The sequence below is a fragment of the Ipomoea nil genome, unplaced genomic scaffold, assembly GCF_001879475.1.
Source record: "Ipomoea nil cultivar Tokyo-kokei standard unplaced genomic scaffold, Asagao_1.1 scaffold3238, whole genome shotgun sequence".
Taxonomy (NCBI): Eukaryota; Viridiplantae; Streptophyta; class Magnoliopsida; order Solanales; family Convolvulaceae; genus Ipomoea; species Ipomoea nil.
Genome location: NW_017619666.1, coordinates 934,927 through 958,980, shown reverse-complemented (window position 1 = coordinate 958,980; position 24,054 = coordinate 934,927). Strand labels below are relative to the sequence as shown.

The following is a 24,054-nucleotide window of genomic DNA, read 5'->3' as shown; positions in this document are numbered from 1 at the left end:
ATGCTTGCTCCGACGGCTATAGTGTTAGTTGGACCTCTCATGTCCCCTGGGTGGAGAACTGACCCTCGCGAACCGGATCTACACTCGCCTTTCCTGCTAAGGCATTCTTGTAAGTTCCAGGAATTCTTGTTTTGTGACTCGGTCATTTGGGCGTATCTCGGGTTTGATTGCGTAAAGGGAAAGGGTAAAACAGGTTGAAACTAGGAACGCATGATTTTTAACATCATATGAAAGTCAAACTCATTTCAGGTGAAGATCAAGCGGCACTTCAACTAGCCTGCATGATCAACACCCTACTTCTTAAAACACTCTCAGGTCGAATGGTGAAATCGAGGTTTACTTAAAAATCATCTTCCTAGCCAGAATATTCAAGAATGATGACTCTTCCATGTGACCAAAAACGGGTAGAAACTGGGAACGCATGTTTTTCGTTGCCTTCCCCACAGACGACGCCAATGATGGTTTTATTGGAACCGGGTTCACCATAAACCAAGTATATTGGTATAGAACGAGGGTAGGAAAATAGTAATATTATTACCTACGGCGCTAGACCCAAAAGAATACGTACAAAGCCCGAGACACCGACGCAAAACGATGGCCCAAATAATAAATAAATAATACAAGCTATAACAAAAATAATTAAATAAAAATAGCAATGTTACCGCTAGGAATCAAACCCTGGTATGCCAGCCGGAGGTAGAAGACTCAAACCAATGAACCCGAAGGGGTTTAGTGCCAAGAAATGCCTTTTAAAGGGAGGGAATGATGCCTATTTATATTGTTGAAGGACTCACAGATGATTGACAAATGGACGACATCGGGCAACCTTCATTATTATTGGCCACACACGTGTTCCCCCACTACTTTGCTTCCAGCGCACTCCCATGCATGAGTGGAGCTTCCTACCCTTTAATACACAGGATCTTGAGTGGCTTGGTGGTTTGGAACTTATGTTGTTATGCTTGAGATTGTGAGTTTGATACCCTTTAGTAACAATTCATATAATATTTTGCTCCAAGCTTCCTTCTTTCCTTAGTCCAATAGATTTTCATTATTCGGCCAACACCTCACCCATAAAGATCAATCATTATTGTGTGGACTATATTTTGTATGTTATAAAATGATGTATATTTAGTACAAAAGTAATGTACACTTAGTATATTAATAATGTACATTGTATTTATGAAAAGTACATTATTTGAGTACTAAAAGTACATTATTTTGTATAATGTACATTCTATACACAAATAATGTACATTTAATATATTAATAATGTACTTTTTGTTATGATCCACACAACACTGTGTAGACCATGGTCCACACAATAATTTGCCCATAATAAAGATAGACACCTCGCTTGATTAGTCAGCAGTTATACTTTGTCCAAAATACACAATTACATGCTGAATGTTCACAATGTAAATTGTGGACATTCAATATGTAAATTGTGAACATTCAATATGTAAAATTGTGTAATTTTGGATTCGGGTCCACCTTGGTCCACAAAATAATTTGCCTTGATTAGTTTATTTTTGCAATTTTTCTATAAGATGTCAAGTAAACAAATTAATAACACAAAACTAAAAAAAATGATTACAAGACACTCTTTATTTTGAATCACAACTTAAAGCAAAACACATGAAAACTAATAAAACACTACAGTCTACAGGTCACTCTTTATTCGAACTACTAGATTAAAAAGAACATTAAAGAAACACCATCATCCGGATCAAGTAAATTCTTTTCTTTTCTTTTGCAAGTTCACATTGGATTAACCAGCATGGAGGTAATGAAGTCCTTCATCATGGCATTGGAATGTGTATATGAATCTCTATCATCATATATATAGTCTAAAGCTCTTGTAAGGTTGAGAATTCGGGTGAGTATAGGCATAGGACAAATGATAGGCTTAAGACATTCTTGATTAATATCTTTCCATGCATTAGTGACTTGTTCTAGCAACTCCTTGATGGTCTCTTCTTTCGATTTCCCATACTCTTTCATATAGATTTCCACTGCAGAATCTATGTGCTCTCTTTATTGTTCAAACTACAAAATAGTACAAAAGAGGAAATTTCAATTTTGGTCATATGACTATATGGGTCATGTTAATTTTAGTCCTTGACTTTCAAAAGTGTCAATTTAGTACTTTAACTATGTAATTTTTGTCAATTTTGATCACTCCGACCAAATTGCCGGCCAAATTTTGCCGGAAAATTTTAATAGTTAAAATAATGAGGGTATTTTGGTCGTTTCACACCTCTTTTCTTCTTCTCCGGCGAGTCCATCCCTTTCTCTCCCGTTTCCGGCGTTCTTTCTCCCTGTAAACCCTATCTTTAATATCATCAAGCCTCCTTTCCCCATCATCTTAGTTCATTGCATTCGCCGAAAACGGGAGAGGAAGGGATGGACTCGCCTAGGAACACTACTGGAAATTATGAAATTTCCGACCACCTGAAAATTATCTTAAATCAAGTCGAAAGCCTTGTTCCGACCACTTTTGGTATCCGGAAAAACCTTTGTTGCTATTTCCGACCACTTTTTGGTATCAACTTGATTTAAGATCATTTTCAGGTGGTCGAAAATTCCATAATTTCCAGTAGTGGAAGAAGAAAAGAGACGTGAAATGACCAAAATACCCTCATTATTTTAACAATTAAAATTTTCCGACAAAATTTGACCGGAGTGACCAAAATTGACAAAAATTGCATAGTTAAGATACTAAATTGACACTTTTAAAAGTCAGGGACTAAAATTAACAAGACTCCTATAGTCATAGAACCAAAATTGAAATTTTCTCTAGTACAAAATCAGTAATAGTCAATATCTTATTAGGTGTAATTAACTAGTGAATAAATGAGTTGTGATATATTATATTGAATGTCACTATATAGACTAAAAATATAGATAATCAATTTTTGAATAGATAACCAATTGAAAATCTTAATTGAAGCCAATATGAAATTGTTAGTATTTTCAAAGAATGGAAAATCAAAATTAATACCTCGTGTCCAGTTGTGTCATTCAACAATCTGGCCATGAGTGAAGAAGCTTGAACAATTAAAGGCTCGCTACTCATCCAATCCAAAACCTCTTTGGTTACAAAATCTTCTTGCATGCCTACTAAGGAAGTTGTTGCTAACATCTGATAACCGCCAGATAAGCATGCAAGCTTAATGTATTCCTCAAATGTTGGATTATGACCATCATGGTACCACGTTCTTTCGAGCAAATATGCTCCCACTAATTTTTTCATCTGAACTCATATGGGAAATCAAAACCTTAATTAAGATTTAATGTTATATATCCTCGAAAGTTTGTCTAGTTTTTCTTAAATTGTTATAATTAGTACTATACCTCAATTCTAGCATAATTGACACGGTATGATTCACCTTTATCAGCTAATTCTTTCTCGATTTCAGCATAAGCATCAAGAAGATAAATGTAGCAAAACCTCATATATTCTGGTAATTCATTTACTACACTAGCATCCCATCTGCATGCATAGCAAAAAAGTACATATTTGTATGTGTTTTATGAACCCTAGTTTTTCAACCATTATCATATAAAAATAAAATGAAAGTTTCAAATAATCAAGACTGATAATATAAATTTGAACCTTTGGACTGCATCTTTGAAAATCTTGAGCTCATCAAGGGTTCCATAAACATCATAAATATCATCAATAATTGAAGCGATACAAAGAACTTTAGAAAGAAATTTCCTTGCAAGATAATATTTTGATTCAAAATACACTCCCAATGCCCAAAAGTAACATTCCACCAATCTGTCTCTTGCAAAAGGAAATTTATTTGGGACATCTAATCCTTTCCACCACCTGCATGACAATAAATATACAAATTATTTTACCATGATTAATTTACATCCTCCCAAATGCTCTGTCGGGTCGGGGTGTGGGGGACCCTTAAGGTTGGGGTTAAGCCTTTTGGAAGAATAAATATACAAATTATTGTTACGTCATTTCCGAAAAGAATTATCCTCTCCGATCCCATTTAATTTTATGTATAATTGACACACAGTTTATATATATATATATATATATATATATATATATATATATACCACTGTTCAAGTGAGTCTACCCCTTTCCATGAGTCCATGTGTGGACAGATTTGGCCCATTAAAATCTAGAAATCAATGGTCAGATTTAGTCCATTATCAACTGTAAAACTGTGCTACTGTGCAAGTGTAGTTACACAGTTGTACAGTTGATAATGACTATCTCTAGCCTTTAATGTACCAGATTTGTCCACACGAACTCATGGGGAGAGGTGGACTCATTTGATCATGAGTATATATATATATATATATATAATTAAGCTAATGGAGTAAGTATTTTTGTCTTTGCACGCACACGTGAATGCATAGACACACAGACATGTATACATGACATGCATGCTCAAACTAGCACATTCATATATCTCAAAAACTTTACCTTGTAAGATTGCCAAGCTCCCATTGATGTTCCTTCTGCAACAAATTGAAGTCCAATTTTGCAAATTTCAGCAATAAAGCATCTTGTGTTCCATTTGGCTCAAAATTTGATATGAATCTTTGTGCGTCTAGCCTTATTAATCTCTTGCGAATCGGCTGCTTTAGTGCTTCACTAACTTGTGATCTAAGAGGATTGGTCATGTTTGGTAGCATGGATTTTAGGTGAAAAGTGGTAAATGTTAGTGCTTCCTCTAAAATCTGCTCCCCATGCACTCTAAGATGTGATGCTTCATACAAGCTCAACATTGCTTGAACATTGTTTATGTCGACCAATGATTCCTTGAACTTTCCATTGCTATTTTTGAACTTTTGAAACACATCTGTTGAAACATTGAATGAAAAATGTATTAATTAAAACTCTAGAGCATGATCGTAATCTCACCAATTTATTCAACATATTTAATTCATATACTTAAGGGAAAATTGTAAAAAAATGTCACTCTATAATATGTCAATTATCAATGTCACCCTTGAATTATGAGTGGTGTAAATGTTGCCCCTCAATTATCAAAACGGTGCACATATAGCCCCTCCCGTAACGGACCTGTGGTTCCCCGCCGCTGTCCATCGCTGGTACTTCGGATCGAGGGAGGGAAAAAACAACTAAATTACATATTTACTCCGACTTAACGGTGTCGTACACTAATGGGGAACCACATGTCCGTTACGGGAAGGGATATATGTGCACCGTTTTGATAATTGAGGGACAACATTTACACCACTCATAATTCAGGGGTGACATTGATAATTAATTGGCATATTATAGGGAGCATTTTTTTCAATTTTTCCTATACTTAATTCGTTAGGAGTATTTCATTTCACACTCACTAGCTGATACGTGGTACCCTTCTTGTCTTAGTAGTCGAAAGCGCAAAGATACAATCAAAAGATCATTCTCATCTTCATTAGTGTTGATCTCATCATAGGCCATGAATATGTGTTCCAATGAAGTTCCAATCTCCTTTTCAAATTGATAACACACTCCTAAGCGATGAATCTTGTTAATCAAGTGCAATTTATGGGAAGAAATGTGTGTGGCTTCCACAAGCATGTTCTTCAGCTTTTCTTTTAGTTGTTGATGCTCTAGCCATTCTTGTGTATCCACTTCCTGCATATGTATATGTATACAACACTTTATTTTTCTAAACCAATAATGTATTACTGTACTGATAAAAAAAAAAAAAAAAAAGTTAGGTTAGGCAACTAACACTAAGGTGGAGATAGGTGAACTATATCTAGTTAGTGTTTACTTGTATACTTCACCAATTTGAAAATTAAATAGATTTAGCGGATAATGAAAAATTGGAAAAATGAAAAATTGGTGGGTTCAAAAGATTTGTAGGTTACCTTGGGTCGAGAAGAATAAGTCAGGAAATAGTCTCCCCAAACACTTGGATGAAAATCAGCAGAGCGACGGATAACTTGATTCAATTGAGTTTGGTTTGATAATGGAAGAGTTAATAAGGGTCGATTAATGCCAGCCATTTTTGGTAAGAAGTAGAGAGAGGTGAACAACTTAAGTAAATAGGAAACAAATCAAGACCAAAGGAGAAGGTTTTTCATGTATATATATTTTTGGAGGTTCCTCCCTATTTATAACATACTTTGCTTGCTTGACCCTTACATTGTTGTGTAAGAAACCTTAGCTATTGGATGAATTGCGAAGCTAACTTTTTCTTCTTTAGAAAATAAAGTTGTAAGAAAATGGCAATTGCTTTTATTTAAATAAATGGCAACTGCACAAACTATTTGTGACAATTATGATATATATATATATATATATATATATATATATATATATATATATATATATATATATATATATATATATATATATATATATATACATAAAAAAGAGCCAAGAGAGTTATGTCTATATTGGGTAGAAAAAATGACGGTCAAATTTTTTAATCAAATGAATGGCTCAGATTGATCAGATTTTAATTTTTCCTTGAGATTATCTGTTAATTTATCCTTAATGAATATGATTATTTGTTAATTTTTCCGTTAAATATTATTATCTTTTCCGTTAATTTCTGTTAGTTCACCGTAAACTTACTCATTGATTTCAATATGAAAGGTTTTAGGTTCGAACCACATCCCAATCAAAGTTGGCATAATTAGTAGTTTAGTACTTTATTTTACTCTTATTAAATTAAAATAATAATTTAGTAAACAAAAAATAATACATATGCATTTCTTTATTTTAGAATTATGTGTCTACAATGCCTTTATTTTTTTTTTTAAATATTCATTATCAATAAATTAAATAAGAGAAATAATTTCATTAGTTATATTGTCTTTATTTTTCTCCAATATAAAAATTCTTTACATTCAAAATTCAAATTCAGCAATTGATTATATTTGCTACATTGTCCCTACAATGTCTTTATTAAAAAAAAATCATTATCAATAAATTAATTAAGAGAAATAATTTCATTAGTTACATTGTCTTTATTTTTTTCCAATGTAAAAATTCTTTACATTCAAATTCATCAATTGATTATATTCACTACATTGTCTATTATCTTTTTTGTGCACTATTTTTTAATTAAATATCAAAGTTATAATACAAAATAATGTTATATATTTATTTACCAAGTATTCTATTAATACCATGAAAAATTTTAAAAATTTTAAATTAATAAAGCAAATTATATTAACTACTTGAGAGATTTGTTGACAAAGAGAGTATTCAAATCACACAACAAATTGAAGTGAGAAACTACCCCGCAATGTCCTTGTTTGACAATCCGCAGTTAGCGGTTAGCGTTAGCGGATTATATTAGCGAATTTGACCAGTGAATCATATCAACGGTTGGTAAAAAGATATTTGAAAAAATTAGCTATTTAAATTAACATTTAAAATGACCTAAGGGTATAATAATAACAACAACAACAACAACAACAACAACAACAACAACAATAATAATAATAATAATAATAATAATAATAATAATAATAATAATAATAATAATAATAATAATAATAATAATAATAATTGTTTTAATAATAATTTTTTTTTAAAAAAAATATAGATGTGTTTTGGGGAAATCATTCTCAAAAACGTTATGAAAATATTGTAAATTGCAATGTTTGTATTTTCAGTGGTTTGGAAGCAATTGTTGCTTCAAACGGTTGAATAACCAAAACACTTTAGCATTTTGATATTTGGGTTACATCACATTTACCAATAGTCCAATATCTTTGGGTTACATTATAATTAAAATTTTAAATTTTTACTACACCTAAATTCCTTAAATTAGGAATTTCTTTATCCATAATAATTTATTCAACAATAATGGTTGAACTAAATGAACACTGAGCAAAACATCTAAAGGACTGGTACCGTTGATTCATTCATTGATCTTGTATATATGTGCATTCATTAAATATATTAGAACCCATTGCAACAAAAATACTTGGTTACTATTTAAAAAAAGTTTAGTAACAATTATAATGAATCTCCTATATTACATTGTATTCATATACTATGAATTACATATTTAAATAAACAAATTAGACATTAAATTACTTATGTTGAACTTCTCATATATAATCTTGCATTTCTATACTTTCAAATATTTATTTAATTATAAATATTGGATAGAAAAAAATGACCGTCAAATTATTAAATCAAATGAATAGTTTATATTGTTCAGATTTTAATTTTTCCTTCAGATTTCCTAATTTATCCAATCCGTTAACTTTTCCTTTAAGTACCGTTAATTCACTGTTAGTCTAATTATAATATTAAAGTCTAATATAGAATTATAACTACAACATTAATCTAATTCAAATATTAAAGTCTTAATAGAACTCTAACCACAAATCCTATTGCCGGAATCTCCTCAAACAATATTAGTATATATTTAATATTTTATGTTTTAATTTTTATTTGCTCTCCCTCATGTCCCGTATTTGGTTTCAACCATACCCATACAATTATTTTATTGACAATTATAATCAATCTTGACTATATTATCTTGCATTTGTAAACTTAGAATTACCAATTTAAATACACAAATTCAACATTCAATTACCTATGCATGAACAATTCTAATAGAATCTTGCCTTGATATACTTTAAAATACTTATTTAAGAAAAACATTGGGCATTATCCCAATCGCGCAATGCGCGTAAAAACTAGTATATATATATATATATATATATATATATATATATATATATATATATATATATATATATATATATATATATATATATATATATATATATATATATATATATATATATATATATATATATATATATATATATATATAGGGTTGAGTTCAAATGAGGACAACAATATATAGAGGACTGTGAGGACAAATAATGGGCACACAACAAATTAATACCAGGCACACAACTTAATACATAATGGCACAGAAGAATAAACTATATATATATATATATATATATATATATATATATATATATATATATATATATATATAAACTATTAAGTGAATGTGTCTAATGCTCTTAATTAATGATTTATACTCCATACTATTAGGACTCAATCTATGTATTTGAGTCTACTTATGATTCCCAATCCTAGTCTCCCTCTGTCTCCTCTTTTATATATACTTAGATCTTGTACTCTTGTAATAAATCACTTTTAATACAATCAATTATAGTTTTCATATGGTATCAGCTAGCTAGGATTTCTATCTAATGGCCGACGGATATGCCAATTCTTCTAAACGGACCGTTTCTGATGCTCCTCTCTCAGGTTGTTTCAACCGTAACCACCCTCTCCACGGCTCATCGGAACTTCTTATTTTGGAGGGCTCAAGTTGTTCCTTTTCTCAACGGACATGACCTAATGGGTTTCATTGATGGATCAAATCCCTGCCCACCGGCCATGATCTCGTCCGGCGAAGAGGGGGCACCGCCTCTGCCGAATCCCGCCTATGATCTGTGGGTTCGTCAAGATCATGCGATTCTCCCTATGCTCATGTCATCGTTGTCTGATGAAGTTATGTCATTGGCTATCGGACATCACACCCGCCGTGCAGTGTAGACTGTCGTTACCTCTGCACTTGCCTCTTCGTCTCGGTCTCGCTCGTTGAACCTCCTCGAGAAACTTCAGATGTTGCAGCAGGGTGATGCCTCCGTCACTGATTATATCGGTCGGGCATAGGTTCTCATTGAAGACCTAACTCTTGCCGGCCGGCACCCTCCACTTGAAGAACAAAACCTATACGTATTCAGGGGTTTACGACCTGAATTTCGGGGTCTTGTCTCTTCTCTCAATGTCCAAGGAAAACTGGTAACACATCATGAACTCACGGATCTCTTTGGGGCCGAGGAGTTCGTCGCCGACAGTGGAGGCCCGTTGCCGGCAGCCTTTTTCGTTTAGAAATTCGGGCAGCAGCAGCGCGGCAGGGGTAGCCAGTCGCGTGGCGGAGGTGGCCGTGGTTATGGCCGTGGCAGTAGGAACGATAATCACCAACCTAAGTGATGCATACCCCTAAATCGGACACCCGGCCGAGAAGATGAGGCCAGGCGGTCAAGTGCGGGCACGATGCAATACTTAGCAAATGGGCAACACTCGCAATTCTAGGAAGAGCAGTCGGAGATCATAGCCAGCTAAGTCCTAATGACCAACCACCAAGGAGAGCGGCTGCCCGCCCAAGTAGAGGTCAGTCAGCTCGAGTAAAGCGATTAGCCTCGATAGCTGGTGTGTCCCTAACTGAATGCCTTAGGAAATTCGGATAGGCGACCAGGATTTGTAGGCAGCGTGTCCATGACCGGATACCACTCAAGAGATCAATCGGGTGACCAGGCTCCACGCTCGGGGTGTCCTCGTGATATGATCTTAGTCCAAGGTTCAAATAAGATGGAATATTGTCCCAAGAATGCTCTCAAAGTAAAGATAGAGATGGATCAAAATACCTTAAACCTTACGAGAAACCCTTTGTCTCGAATCCTCAAAGACTTGGAAGAATCCCATTTAGCTTCAAGTACCTCGATGTTGCAATCTTCAATCAACTAGAGTCGGATCTAGTTTCCTTCGATTCAAGAACGAGTCCACGAACCTAAATCTAAGGTCGAAGAAAGTAAGATTGATTCGAGTCCACGAATCAATTTGCTAGTCGAGTCCACGACTAGCCACTAATTGAGTCCACAATTAGCCATAAGGTTTCTTACACAAGTGTAAAGAAAAACTTAAGAATTTTATTGAATTAAAGCCTGTCTAAAACTGATATGGATGTGCCCTATTTATAGGTATAGGGCAGCATTGTAATCTAAATACAATGGGAAAAAGAGTCCTAAACCTAATCTAGAAAACAAGTAAATAGAGTTTTATTTAGAATAGGATTTAAGGAATCCTTTCTAAATACAACTAGTGTTTTCTCTTTTATGCCAAACAATTTAAATTAATGATGACCAAAAATAATAGGGCTGATTTGGGCCTAATTTAATCACCAAAATCAGCACTTAAACAATTATAAAAAAGCCTTGAGTTATTCTTCATATTTTGCAAATGGGCTTGACTTGGATTTCCACCATCTTTGAACATCACTAATGAAGAGTTGCCTTAATTGTTTGGACTTGGGCCTTGTGATTGGCTCAATTAGTATTCTTAATGGATCTTCATATGTTGGGCCGCATCATCCTCCCCTTCTTGAAAATGATTCGACCTCGAATCTTGTAAGCATTGTCTTCGATCCATGATATCACTTGAAATTGGCCACTATAATATTTTCCTCTATCGAATGGACTTATTATTGGTCTTTGTTGTTTCTTCCACCAATGATGTTTTAAGGTCGTCGTTATGGGCCTTGTGATGAGCCCACTATTTACCCTTTCTGGATTCCATGTGTACTGGTTCCTATTATTCTCCCATTCTTGAAAAGGATTCGTCCTCGAATCCAAATCTTCAGTGAAAGACAAAATAGCAAGCTCACTTTCTGTTTTATCACGCTCATGGAACTTTTTCTTGGGATGCTTGACATGAGTCGCTCCAATCATCATCCTACAATCAACAAGTAAGGCAATTAAGTCTAATGACACATCAGGGAATTTAAACATTCTGGATGGTAATAATTCAACAAAATGAGACATATTAAATTTATGCATCTTGTTTGAATTGTCAATAAGCACAAAATCTTTCCGCCTAGAGCTTAAGGCTAAACCAAACACAAAATCCATGAAAATATCAAGTAATGATTTAGATGCATTGTGGTGGTAAGTAGCACAATTATGAACATAAGATTCTACATCTTTTTTCTTCTTTGGCCAATGAAAATATCCATGCAAAACATCATCACTCTTTGGAAAATCAAATTGTCCCTTATGTGAATCAATAATTAAATCATTGCTCAAATCCAAGCAAAAAGTGCCAATCCTATTGACTTTGAACGAAAACCCCTTGAGCGAGTAGTATTTCACATAAGAAGTTTTCAAATGTGCCTTATAACTTCCCAGTGATTCCTTATCTCTATCAAATAAAGTTTTAGTAAAATCAAAATTAAGGAATCTCGGATGTATGGGTGCAAACAAATTTCTAACACATCTAGCAAGGAGCTCATTAATAGAAACATGACAAACAAATCTAGAGAATTTTAATGCATGCTTTTGAAATAAAAATGAGTAAATAGTTATTCCCCTTCTTTTCTCTTGCTTAATATCCTTTGTAGTTACCAAGAGAGGTTGCACTTTGACACCTTGGGCTGGTCCTTTCCACTGTATCACTGATTGTGGACCCTTTGTTTGGCTACAAACCAAAATAGAAGATTGGAGTGGTGATTGCAATTCCAAACATGGAGGTTCCACTTTTCTCTCTTTGATTTCTTTCTTTGATGCTGGTTTGAGAGCTTGCATCAATGTCAATTGAATTTCTTCTACTTGTTTAAGATACAAACGAGGCAAGACATATGTAACTCCATTCATGTGAAACACATAAGTGTTCCTCATTCCATCATAACTTATTTTTCTGTCAAATTGCCATGGTCGACCTAACAAGATATGAGCATCCTGCATTGGGATATTATCACACAAGATTTCATCAGAGTAACTGTTAATAGATAAAGGAATAAGAGCCTGTTTGGTTACTCTAGCTTCTCTTACATCAGTTAACCATTGCAAACAATAAGGATTTGGATGATTAAGCAAAGGTAACTGGGGAAATTTAACCATAGCTGCACTAGCCACATTTGTGCAACTTCTAGAATCTATTACCATAGCACAAGCATTCTCTTTAATTGACCCTTTAGTACAAAATATATTTTCTCTTTGAGACTCATCTTCTTTTAAAGGGTGAACATTCAAAACCTCCTTAACAACAACAGTATGACTAGACTCACTAGCAACATATTTAGAATCAGAATCTAAAGGTATGAATGGTTCTCCCTCAACATGTTCATTGAGAGTTTCAAATGGTCACATACCTCATCCTTAGACTTATATTCAAGACAAGAAGCAAAATTTTCAGATTGTTTTGTTATCTTAACTACCCTTTTGTTAGGGCAATCACGAGCTATGTGGCCTCTCCCATTACATCTATAACAAATCAATTCTCTATCATGTTGAGGCCTCACTACCTCACTTACCTTTTCCTTACCTTTTTCTTGTGAATCATCTCTTGGAGGGGGATGTTCATCACGCCTTTTAGGGGTGGAACTTGTGTTGTTCCATCTTGATGCACCATTGTTGGACTTGTACAATTTCATCTCTTTGATTTTTGCCTCAGATTCACGTGCAGCATACAAGGCATCATATAGGGTGTCATATCTCTGAATACTCATTCCACATCGAATTTCTAAGTTCAATCCATGTACGAAACGAGCAACAGTTTTTGTCTCTTCTTCATGTATGTCTCCCTGTTTAAGCAAAATATTTGTAGTTTGGTAGTACTCATCAACTGACTTTTTTCCTTGCACCGTTCCCTGCAATTTTCTTTCAAGATCATAGAAAAAAGATTTAGGACGAAAAGTTAGGCGCATATCTTCCCTCACTTGAACCCAAGATTCATAGGGAATAAAATTAGCAACACTTTCTATATTTCTTTTTCGCCACCAAGATAATGCATACCCCTTAAAAGATGTAGCAACTATCCTAATTTTTGTAAGATCAGAATATTGCTTTAAATAAAAAAGAGTTTCAATAGCATTCTCCCATTCTATGTATTCGGTAGGTCCTTTCTCACCGGTGAAGTTAGGAATTTCATGTTTAATGTTTCCCAACTCCGCATTACGCTGCTGGATCCTTTGACATATAGGATCCACTCTTCCTACTGGTGGCAGGTGTCGCTCATCATTGTGTGGTGGTTGCACTTGCTGTGAGCGTTGCTCCAAATTATTCATTCGTTTGAGTAACCTGTCTATCTTTTGTTCTAATGTCTGGGGAAAGTTTGGAACTTGATCAGCCATCTGTATAGGAAACAAAATATCTAAAAAAAAAAACAAGAAGATGTGTGAGTAATCACGTTAGTGAAGCCAAAAAGTTGGCTCGCTCCCTCACTATTCTCAGCTCGCAGGTAAGAGGTGGATTATATGGCTCTGGGGGTGCACTACACACTCTTACAAATACACACTCCACTCATGTATCGCTCAAGGTGGCAGATACTCTCACAAGCCTTTTTCCAAAAAGGAAAAATTCTAGTCCGGTACTCCAGTTGATATGGATTCAACCTCAAAGTTCAAGAAAACGTACCTTGGAAGACTTCACAAGCCTTTGAGAGTAAGGGTGTACCGCGAGGTAGGTAATAAAATTGAGAGCAAGAAGCAAAGAAAAAGGACAATACAAGCAAAGAAACTAAACAAGATTTGAAAGAAAAAGGAAACCAAGGAAGGAAGTATCGCAGAAAGATATGCAAGACCAATATCAAAAGATAGAGACAAATAGAATATAAAAGGGGTTCACGTGTACCACAACCAATTAGGAATCTATCAAGAACTCCTTCCAACCTTATACTTTTCCCCTTCCTTGTCCCTCCAAAATTCTCCTACCAGCCAAATTCTTTCCCCAACCTTATTCTTCTTCTTTATAGCTTTCTCTTTTTTTTTTTGCTTTTTTTTTTTCAACTTTCTTGATTTTTTTTTTTGATTTTTTTTGATAAGTAACCTCCAAATAATTACTTTAAATATCACCAAAAATTTCAGACCAAGTGGTTCCACACAAGCACTTAAAAACAGAATCAAGAATTTCAAGAATCACCCAGAAAAACAGAAACGCTGCCCTTACTTCGAAGATCAATATCTCAATGACCGTAAGGAATTAGCAAGTGTATAATATATCAATAGAACGCCCAAGAAGAGATCTAAAACATATCAAAATTTCAGATAAAAATAACCGGTGGATCTCGAGATATATGTCATTCTTTGAAACTGGTCACAGAACGCGGAAATCTGGACAGGGTGTGATTGCTACGTGATTGCGCGTAAATTCGCTTTGGATATAGGTAAGGGTGATATGGGGTTGTTTTCCTGACAGAATTTGTGATAATATGGTGCTTAGGAGGTGTGAGTTCTCGTTGATATTGGATGGGAAAAAGGGAAAACACTTTCGGGATTGTTTTTCAAGAAACTGGAGAACATGTATCAAGATTCAAGAACACAATCAAGAATGCAAAAGAAAATTTTTTTTGGGGGTTTTTAAATGAATAAGACACGAAAAAAAGTAGTATGTAAGATAAGAACGAGATAAACCTAGGGAACCAAAGAAACCAAATTTCCAATGATAATGAGACAAACCTAGGCTCTGAATACCAAATTGATATGATCCTAGTCCAAGGTTCAAATAAGATGGAATATTGTCCCAAGAATGCTCTCAAAGTAAAGATAGAGATGGATCAAAATACCTTAAACCTTACGAGAAACCCTTTGTCTCGAATCCTCAAAGACTTGGAAGAATCCCATTTAGCTTCAAGTACCTCGATGTTGCAATCTTCAATCAACTAGAGTCGGATCTAGTTTCCTTCGATTCAAGAACGAGTCCACGAACCTAAATCTAAGGTCGAAGAAAGTAAGATTGATTCGAGTCCACGAATCAATTTGCTAGTCGAGTCCACGACTAGCCACTAATTGAGTCCACAATTAGCCATAAGGTTTCTTACACAAGTGTAAAGAAAAACTTAAGAATTTTATTGAATTAAAGCCTGTCTAAAACTGATATGGATGTGCCCTATTTATAGGTATAGGGCAGCATTGTAATCTAAATACAATGGGAAAAAGAGTCCTAAACCTAATCTAGAAAACAAGTAAATAGAGTTTTATTTAGAATAGGATTTAAGGAATCCTTTCTAAATACAACTAGTGTTTTCTCTTTTATGCCAAACAATTTAAATTAATGATGACCAAAAATAATAGGGCTGATTTGGGCCTAATTTAATCACCAAAATCAGCACTTAAACAATTATAAAAAAGCCTTGAGTTATTCTTCATATTTTGCAAATGGGCTTGACTTGGATTTCCACCATCTTTGAACATCACTAATGAAGAGTTGCCTTAATTGTTTGGACTTGGGCCTTGTGATTGGCTCAATTAGTATTCTTAATGGATCTTCATATGTTGGGCCGCATCACCTCGCCTGAGTACGACAACCCCTCAGACCGTCTCCTTGGCAACCAGGATGCTCCCTGGCCGAGTACTCCCTAGAGGCGGTTATAAACAGGCTCCGCGAAGATTTACTTTCCTCGTTTAATACAAGTAGCTTCCTTTGTTAATTAGGCAGATATGGCGTAATAAAGACCAGTTTCCATAGCTGATTCGGCCCTATGTCAGCCCTACTTTCCTCGTAGATTTCGGTCCTACGTCAGCCCTACTTTCCTCGAAGATTTCGGCCTTACATCAGCCCTACTTTCCTTGTACGGGTTTGTATTCTTGTATAAATATCCCCCCGGGATCATCATGTAGGAGGATCGATCACTTTGGTTTCTTTTGGTACTTAAGCGGTCGAAGCCCCAGAGAAATAATATCACTTTATTCTCTCCATTGCTTTAGTCTCTGTACACATAAACTCTTGTTTTAAGTATTTTAGTGTTGGCCCGCCGACCAGCACCCAAGAGCCGTAAAACCAACATTGGTGCCGTTTGTGGGGATCAAAACAAGAGGTCCTAACTCTAAGCTTTGCTAATGTCCCGTACACGGCTTAGAAACAAGAACAATGGACAGAACGTCATGGCCCTGCCGGCAAACGGTCACGTCGCTGTCATAGTTAGCGCAGGAGAACCACCGGCTAGTAGCCGCACCTCCGTGGGCGATTTAAGGGAGCAACTAGGTCAGCTGCACTCCGGGCGAACAATCGGCTGCACGTACTGAGCGTAGTGTCGCGCCGACCTACGAGTCACCGAGAATCGACTAGCTACCACCTGTCGCTCAGGCCCAAGCCAACTTCACGGAGTTGTTGGCACAAGCCTTCGATGAATATGTGTGTGGGAGGGAACAGGTTCCGTCAGCCGCGAATTTGCAACCCAAGCGATCGATTCCCGTGGGAGATCGTAACGAAGCCTCTGAACATTTGGGGCGTTCGGAGCGGTATGTGCACGGGAGCCAGCATGCTGCTCACTTGGTACATTCACGGTTGGGCCCTACAGCTCCCGCCAAGTCGGTGTTGGACCGGTTGGGTGGTCGAGCCAGGCAACCCTCATCCTCCCATTCAATCCGATGGGGGAGACAGCAGCTTGAGGAGTAACTGCCACGAGCCGTCATTCAAAGGAGGATAGCCGCCTAGCACAGGCAGGAGGTCGTCGAAGGCATAGGGGAGTCGCTCATGATCCCGGGACAGCCCAACCTGGAGATAGCCGACTTGGCCGCCGCGGTTCAAGAACTCTGACGAAGGGTAGAGGAAAAAGATTGGCCGCTGACTGACAGTCTGTTAACAGTCTCCCCCTTCTCAGCAGAGGTGCAAGCTTACAGGACACCAGTTGGGTTCAAGTTGCCCGACCATCCCACCTATGATGGGATAGGGGACCCGCGCGACCACGTTACTAGCTTCCAGGCTAAGAAGCAAGTGATCGGGGCAGATGCTCCGATGATATGCTGGGCATTCTTCCCTACGTTAGTCGGGCCCGCTCAACGGTGGTTCCTTAGGCTGCCCGAGGGATCAATCGATAGCTTTGAGGAGCTGGCCCGTCAATTCCTAACACACTTCGCTAGGAGCATGAAATCTAAGAAGTTCGTGTCGGACCTTTCCCGGGAACATAAAGATGAAGGAGAGAGCCTACGCAAATATATAGCGCGCTGGCAAAAGGATGCCCAATCGGTCGACGGTCTGGACGACCAGACAGCTTTGACATTCATCATTGAATCCTTGAGGGCGGACGGATACAACAACAAGCTATGGGATGAGATCCCCAAGACGTATGCTGAGGCTATCCAGAGAGCTAACCAACTGGCTGACACGGAGGAAGCGGTCAGAAAGAAGGGTCAGCAAGAGGTGTTTTCCTACAAGCGCCTTCGGGCAGATAATCCTTGCGATTATCGAGCAGAGGATGTGGGGAACGTTCGTGTGAGAGCTCGCCGGGTGCAAAACCGGTTGGGAGCAGAGGCCTTTTGGCCCACGGCACGGCCCGGCCACGAAGTTCACGCCAAGTTGCCTCCACCTTCGCCCATCTGGTCTGGCGATGAACCGCAGGTGGTCAGCACGAAAGTCGTCCACTACTGCAGGTATCATCGCGCAAACACCCACACCACCAAAGAATGCGAGAGCCTAAAGGAAGAGATCGAGGCGCTCATAAAGTGCGACCGGCCACTACCTCCCAAACAGTGGTGTTGGCCGGGCCCACTTTGCAGAAAGAGGCACCCGCTCGAGTCGCCACAAAAGCCACGGACAAGGGGAAGCAAACCGCGCAGGAGGATGACGTCGATAAGAATTGGAAACACAAGCCGGTGATCAACATGATAGCAGGCGGTCATTAAGGTGGCGACTTGGCGAGAGCTCTAAAGGCTCGAGCGCGACAATTATACGTGGGAGCGTTAGCTTTCCAGGAGTCGGATCGAAAGAAACCATGTAGAGAGCTGATCATTTTCACGGATGACGACCTACCAAGGGGTCCCACTCCTCATCGGGACACCTTGGTGATCGCTATGGATATCCAGGGATCAGTCATTCACCGAGTACTGGTGGACACGGGCATCAGTGTCAATGTGCTGTCCCAGAAAGCTTTTCAGAAGTTAGTACTACCCATCCAGGGAGCAGTTATGACCGGTCAAGACCCCTTTGGCAGGCTTCACAAGTGACGCCTATCGAGGCCGAAGGGTGCACCTCCCTGACGGTAGAAGTGGGAACCTGGCCCCAGGTCAGAAAATTGGAAATGGAATTCATGGTGGTCGCTCTGGAGTGAGCGCACAATGCTATACTCGGCCGACCAGTCCTCGAGGACTTGCGTGCCCTAATCTCCATCGAGTACCTATGCTTGAAGTTTCATACACTGACCAGCGTTGGGATGGTGTGGTGTGACCAAAAGATGACCCGCAACTATTATTTGCAAGCTTGTCGAAAGATGAGACAAGGGTTTGACCAGGTAAACACCATCGCCCACCAGGTGAGTGAGAGGCTGATAGAGTGCTCGACCCCAGCAGTCGAATTGGAGGAAGTCATTTTGGAACCTGACTAATCAAAAAAGATAGTTCGAGTGGGGGTAGGCTTGCCTGCATCTGTGAAAAGGGCAGTTGTGGAGGTGCTAAGAAACTATAATGAGATATTTGCCAGGGGACCTGAGGATATGCCGGGTGTCGACCGGTCAATACTAACGCATCGGCTGGCGGTCGACCCCCGCCTTAGGCCCGTAGCTCACAAGAGGAGATACCTATCAAACGATCGCATAGATTTCATAAAAGATGAATTGGATACCTTACTGGCTGCAGGGCATATCCGAGAAGTCAAATACCCCAGCTGGCTGGCCAACGTGGTGTTGGTGTCCAAGCCGCCGGCATGAAGGATGTGCCTAAAGGACCCTTTTCCCCTACCACAAATCAACCAGTTAGTTGATGATACGGCTGGGTGCGCTTTGCTCAGATTCATGGACGCTTTTCGGGGATACCATAAGATATTTATGCATGAGGCGGACAAGGAAAAAACTGCCTTTGTGACCCTGGACGGGGTTTACTGCTATAAAGTCATGTCCTTCGCCTTCAAGAACGCGTGAGCCACTTACACTAGGATGGTGGCCCGGCTATTCAAGGATCTAATTAGTAAGTTTATGGCTGCCTGTGTTGATGACATGCTAGTCAAGAGTAAGGAGGAGATTGATCACGCTAAGGACCTAACGGACTGTTTCAATGTCATGAGGAAATACAACCTGCGGTTAAAGCCTAAGAAGTGTGCGTTCGCGGTCAAGGAGGGAAAGTTTTTAGGTTACGTGGTCACTCGGCGAGGAATCGAGCCCAACCCAAAGAAGGTGCAAGCTATCTTGGACATTCAGCCTCCCGACAACCTCAAAGAGATGCAACGCTTAACCGGTTGGAGGCCGCCCTCAGCCAATTCCCGTCTAAGTCTGTCGACTGGGCCCTCCCCTTCTTCGAAGCCATGAAGAAGCGGGAAGGGTTCCAGTGGACTAGGGAATGCCAGGCCGCCTTTGAAGATCTCAAGATGTATCTTTTATCGCCCCCTCTTTTATCTAAGCCCAAGGAGGGTGAGTCATTGTTGGTGTATCTGGCCGCCTCCCAGAAGGCGGTCGGGTCGGTTCTCGTGCGCGAAGAGGATAAAGTGTAGTTTCCCGTGTATTACGTTGGGAAGATCCTGAAAGGAGCGGAGATCAATTATTCCCCCTTGGAGAAAGTCACCTTTGCTTTGGTGACCACGGTCAGGAAACTGGTGCCCTGTCTCGCCTATGCCCAATTCAAGTATCCCAACATCATCAATTGTAAATTTGTAATTGTTAAGTAAATGTATTTTTGAGGAACCATAGCCAAGTTGGTCTGACGGTTGACTTGATACCCATAAGCTTTTAAGTTTGATTCTTAGTAGGAGATGCATATTGATCTTCTTAGTTTGAGCTGATAAGCTATGGACAAACTCAGAGCTGGCCCTGGGCATGTTTGCCTAGGGGCATTGCACATGGCCCCCAATTTTTGGGGCATTATTGGTTCTTTGTGTTTCAGTAGGTTGAGAAAGTATATGAACAGATACTACAATGTAATAGAGCCAGTAGCTTTAAAAAAAAATATTATTTTTTCCTCCTGAATTCTATCACCTTTTAGACTCATGATTGGTAATAAAATTATTTATATACGTTGGTTGTTCATTCATTTGTTGAACCTACCACAAATTAAAAAATGAAAATACTCAATAATCAAATACAAATAATATCTACCAGGACTATGTGGTCTAATGGTACCCGGGTTGGACTTCCATTTGGAAGATTATAAGTTCGAGCCTCAGTGGAGGCGTTATTGGTTCTTTGTGTTTCAGTAGGTTGAGAAAGTATATGAACAGATACTACAATGTAATAGAGCCAGTAACTTTCAAAAAAAAAAAAAAATACAAATAATATCTTATCAAATATTACTACATAAGAAGATTAATATTATAAGCTAAACTTAAGATAAATGTGTAGTGTTAAATTGTTTAATATTTGTGAAAGGATTTTTTAAAGCTTGTATATTAAACTTCATTGATCCACAATAACTTCTATTTTCAGATTTTCAAAATAAGTTTTTATTTATTGTAGTTTATCAACGTATATCATAAAATTGTATCATCTATGAATGTTTTTTTATAAATAACTATCAAATAATTGTACTTTTAAAATAATAATAAATAATCATCTTTAAGAGATTTTAATCTAAGAAAAATAATATTATTTTAGCTTAATAATATGAGAAGAATTTATATATTTATAATAATTTTACTTTACATTTTACAATATTATTTATATATTTATTAACTTAAATTTTATTAATATTTGAAATTAATTATGTTGTCATATAATTTTCTAAAAGAGATAATCATAATCATATTAATTAATTAAACAATAAAATATTTGATTTAATATTCATTTAACAGAAATCTTAATAAAGAATTATTTATAGTTAAAAATTGAAATTAAGGTCTATATTTTGGTCAAATTAAAAGTTAAGGACTAAAAGCAAATCACGAAGGATGTGGGGGAAATTGGGGGGGAGGGGGGGGGGGGGGGGGTGGTTAAGGTCCTTAAGGAAGAAGAAAACAAATCCATGGCGGCTTAGTTTGGCGGCCTTGTGATTGCAGTACACTGAAAACTTCTTGCGAACGTAAAATCAAGATTTGAACGATATAAGTAGGTGTAGCAGTGTAGCAGACTAGCAGTTGAGACAATTGATGTTTAACTATACTTTGTATTTTTAAGTAAGTTGTCATTTTGTATTAAAAAAAAAAAAAAAAAAAAAAAAAGTTGTCATTGGGTGTGTTTAAAAATCAGGAAAATAACTTTTAAAAAATGAGTCATTTTTTAGAAATATTTGCATTTTCAGGTTGTGTTTGAAAACTCGAAAAATGATTTTTATTTTTCAAGTTTTCAGTGTTTGAAAATGGGAAAAATACTAAAGTCGATGGAAATCAATTTCCGGTCGTCAAAGGAAAACCAAGTCAATTTTTAGAAAATAACTTTCCTTTTTTTTTTTTGGTTGGGGGGGGGGGGGGGGGGGGGTGAAGTCACTTTCCACCACAGCATTCTCCATCTCCGGATGAACCTGCATCAATGATTTTCGTCGGGAGCTAGTTTATGGATCTAGGCGGAAACCAGAAATGTATGGTTTCTGTTGAAAACTAGAGCAGCTGTCAATACGGGTTGGCGGGACGGGACGGGCTAAAGCCCGCCAGCCCGCAGGCCTAGGCCAATCATTATTGCGTGGACTGTGGTCCACACTGTTGTGTGAAACACGATCAAAAAACACATAAAGTACATTATTTTTACTTATAAAATACATTATTCTAACACATCAAATATATTATTCTAACTCATAAAATATATTATTTTACCCCAAAAATTTCATTATTCTAACACAAAGTAGATTATACATTATTCTAACATATAAAGTACATCATTCTAACTCATAAAGTACATTATCTTACCCCAAAATTTTTACTATTCTAACACACATAAAGTACATTATTCAAACACATAAAGTACATTATTCTAATTCATAAAATATATTATCTTACCCCCAAAATGTTAATTATTCTAACACACATGTGAAGCAAGAATTTTTATTACATCAAAATGACGATGTTGATTTGGACCGTGTTACACACAGTTGTGCGGACCATTTGACCTACATATTTCATTTCAGTAATGGCAAAGGAATTAATGTATTAAGTTAATCAATTTTGGCTATGATTGTGATGGGGAAGTTCACAATAATAAATTAAGCTAGGTAATTAAAAGTTGATTTGAGATTATTAAAGAGTAAATATTCAAAATAGTCCCTCGACTATAGCTAAATTCACAAATTGATCCTCAACTTTCAATTTCAACCAATTAAGTCCTTAACTTTGTAATTTTGACACGATTTAGTCCTCCATCTATTTGACCATTTGTTGACCGTGATCGACGATCTCCAGAAGAACCTGCAGCTCTCGTCGGAGCACGTGGAGACCCCCAGGATGACGTTGCACCAGTTCGGAAACACGCCGTCTTCTTCACTCTGGTACGAACTCAACTACATTCAATCCAAAGGGAGGATGAAGAAAGGCGACCAGATTTGGTAGATTGCTTTTTGCTGTGGATTCGAATGTAACAGTGCGGTCTGGAAATGCAATCGGAACCTTAAAAAACTGATGATGGACCATGAAATTACATATATATCCTCAAAATTCACAGTCAACAAACGGTCAAATAGACAGAGGACCAAATTGTGTTAAAATTACAAAGTTAAGGACTTAATTGGTTGAAATTAAAAGTCGAGGACCAATTTGTGAATTTAACTATAGTCGAGGGGCCATTTTGGGTATTTACTCATTATTAAACTAATCTAAATATACTTTGCTTCCTTATTACCTCAGAAAATAAAATCAATCAATTTAAACACTAAATTAATTCATCAAGACACTTTTAATAATACTAGTATTTCATATGCGCGATGCACAAAAATATATACTCAATATTAATAGTTAATAGTGTTTATTTTTCTTTGAGAGCTATGAATTTGGTAGTGGTAAACTAGTACGTAAAACGGTATATGGTGGTGTGTGCGTGCATTTGCATATGCGTGTGCGTATTGTAAAATGTGAGTTTTACAATTTTGATTCCTTGTTTTATATAACCAAACTATTATTCGGGGTGTGTATGGATGCATGTTTAGTGTCCGTAGTGAAAGAAAATGATTGTAAGAGTACACTATTTGTGAGATTTTTTGTCCGCCAAATTTGTTTATACGATGGTATGTGCGTATATGTGTTAAAGTGTGTGCATAGATTAGGGATGAGGAAATTAATCTTGTTTGTTTCAAAATCTAGTGGAAATAAAAAAAGGAAAAATTGTCAAATTGGTCCCCTAAGTCGACCGGATAGTGCAATTGGGTCCCCTAACTAAAAAAAGCTCCATTCAGATTCCCTAAACCTATAAAATTGTTCAATTAAGTCCAAGGTGACTTGTTTAACATGTTA

The 24,054-nt window shown here is 37.2% G+C and overlaps 1 protein-coding gene across 1 annotated transcript; it reads right to left on the bottom strand.

The window, feature by feature from the left end:
• Positions 1–1,583: 1,583 nt before the first annotated feature.
• LOC109168993 ((-)-germacrene D synthase-like) lies at positions 1,584–6,116 on the bottom strand. Its single transcript, XM_019317871.1, has 7 exons — positions 5,863–6,116; positions 5,344–5,623; positions 4,457–4,835; positions 3,620–3,838; positions 3,358–3,496; positions 3,005–3,256; positions 1,584–2,049 (listed from the first exon to the last, which is right to left on the bottom strand). The coding sequence occupies exons 1-7, from the start codon at positions 5,998–6,000 to the stop codon at positions 2,038–2,040; spliced, it is 1,419 nt and encodes a 472-aa protein (XP_019173416.1). The 5' UTR covers positions 6,001–6,116; the 3' UTR covers positions 1,584–2,037.
• Between the last annotated feature and the right edge of the window lie 17,938 nt (positions 6,117–24,054).

Excerpts from the sequence above, each read along its gene's own strand:
- LOC109168993 (XM_019317871.1), bottom strand. The coding sequence starts at position 6,000 with ATGGCTGGCATTAATCGACCCTTATTAACTCTTCCATTATCAAACCAA. Across the intron at positions 4,836-5,343 it reads AGGGTACCACGTATCAGCTA|ATGTGTTTCAAAAGTTCAAA; the intron begins GTGAGTGTGAAA and ends ATGTTTCAACAG. Across the intron at positions 3,257-3,357 it reads TCAATTATGCTAGAATTGAG|ATGAAAAAATTAGTGGGAGC; the intron begins GTATAGTACTAA and ends ATATGAGTTCAG.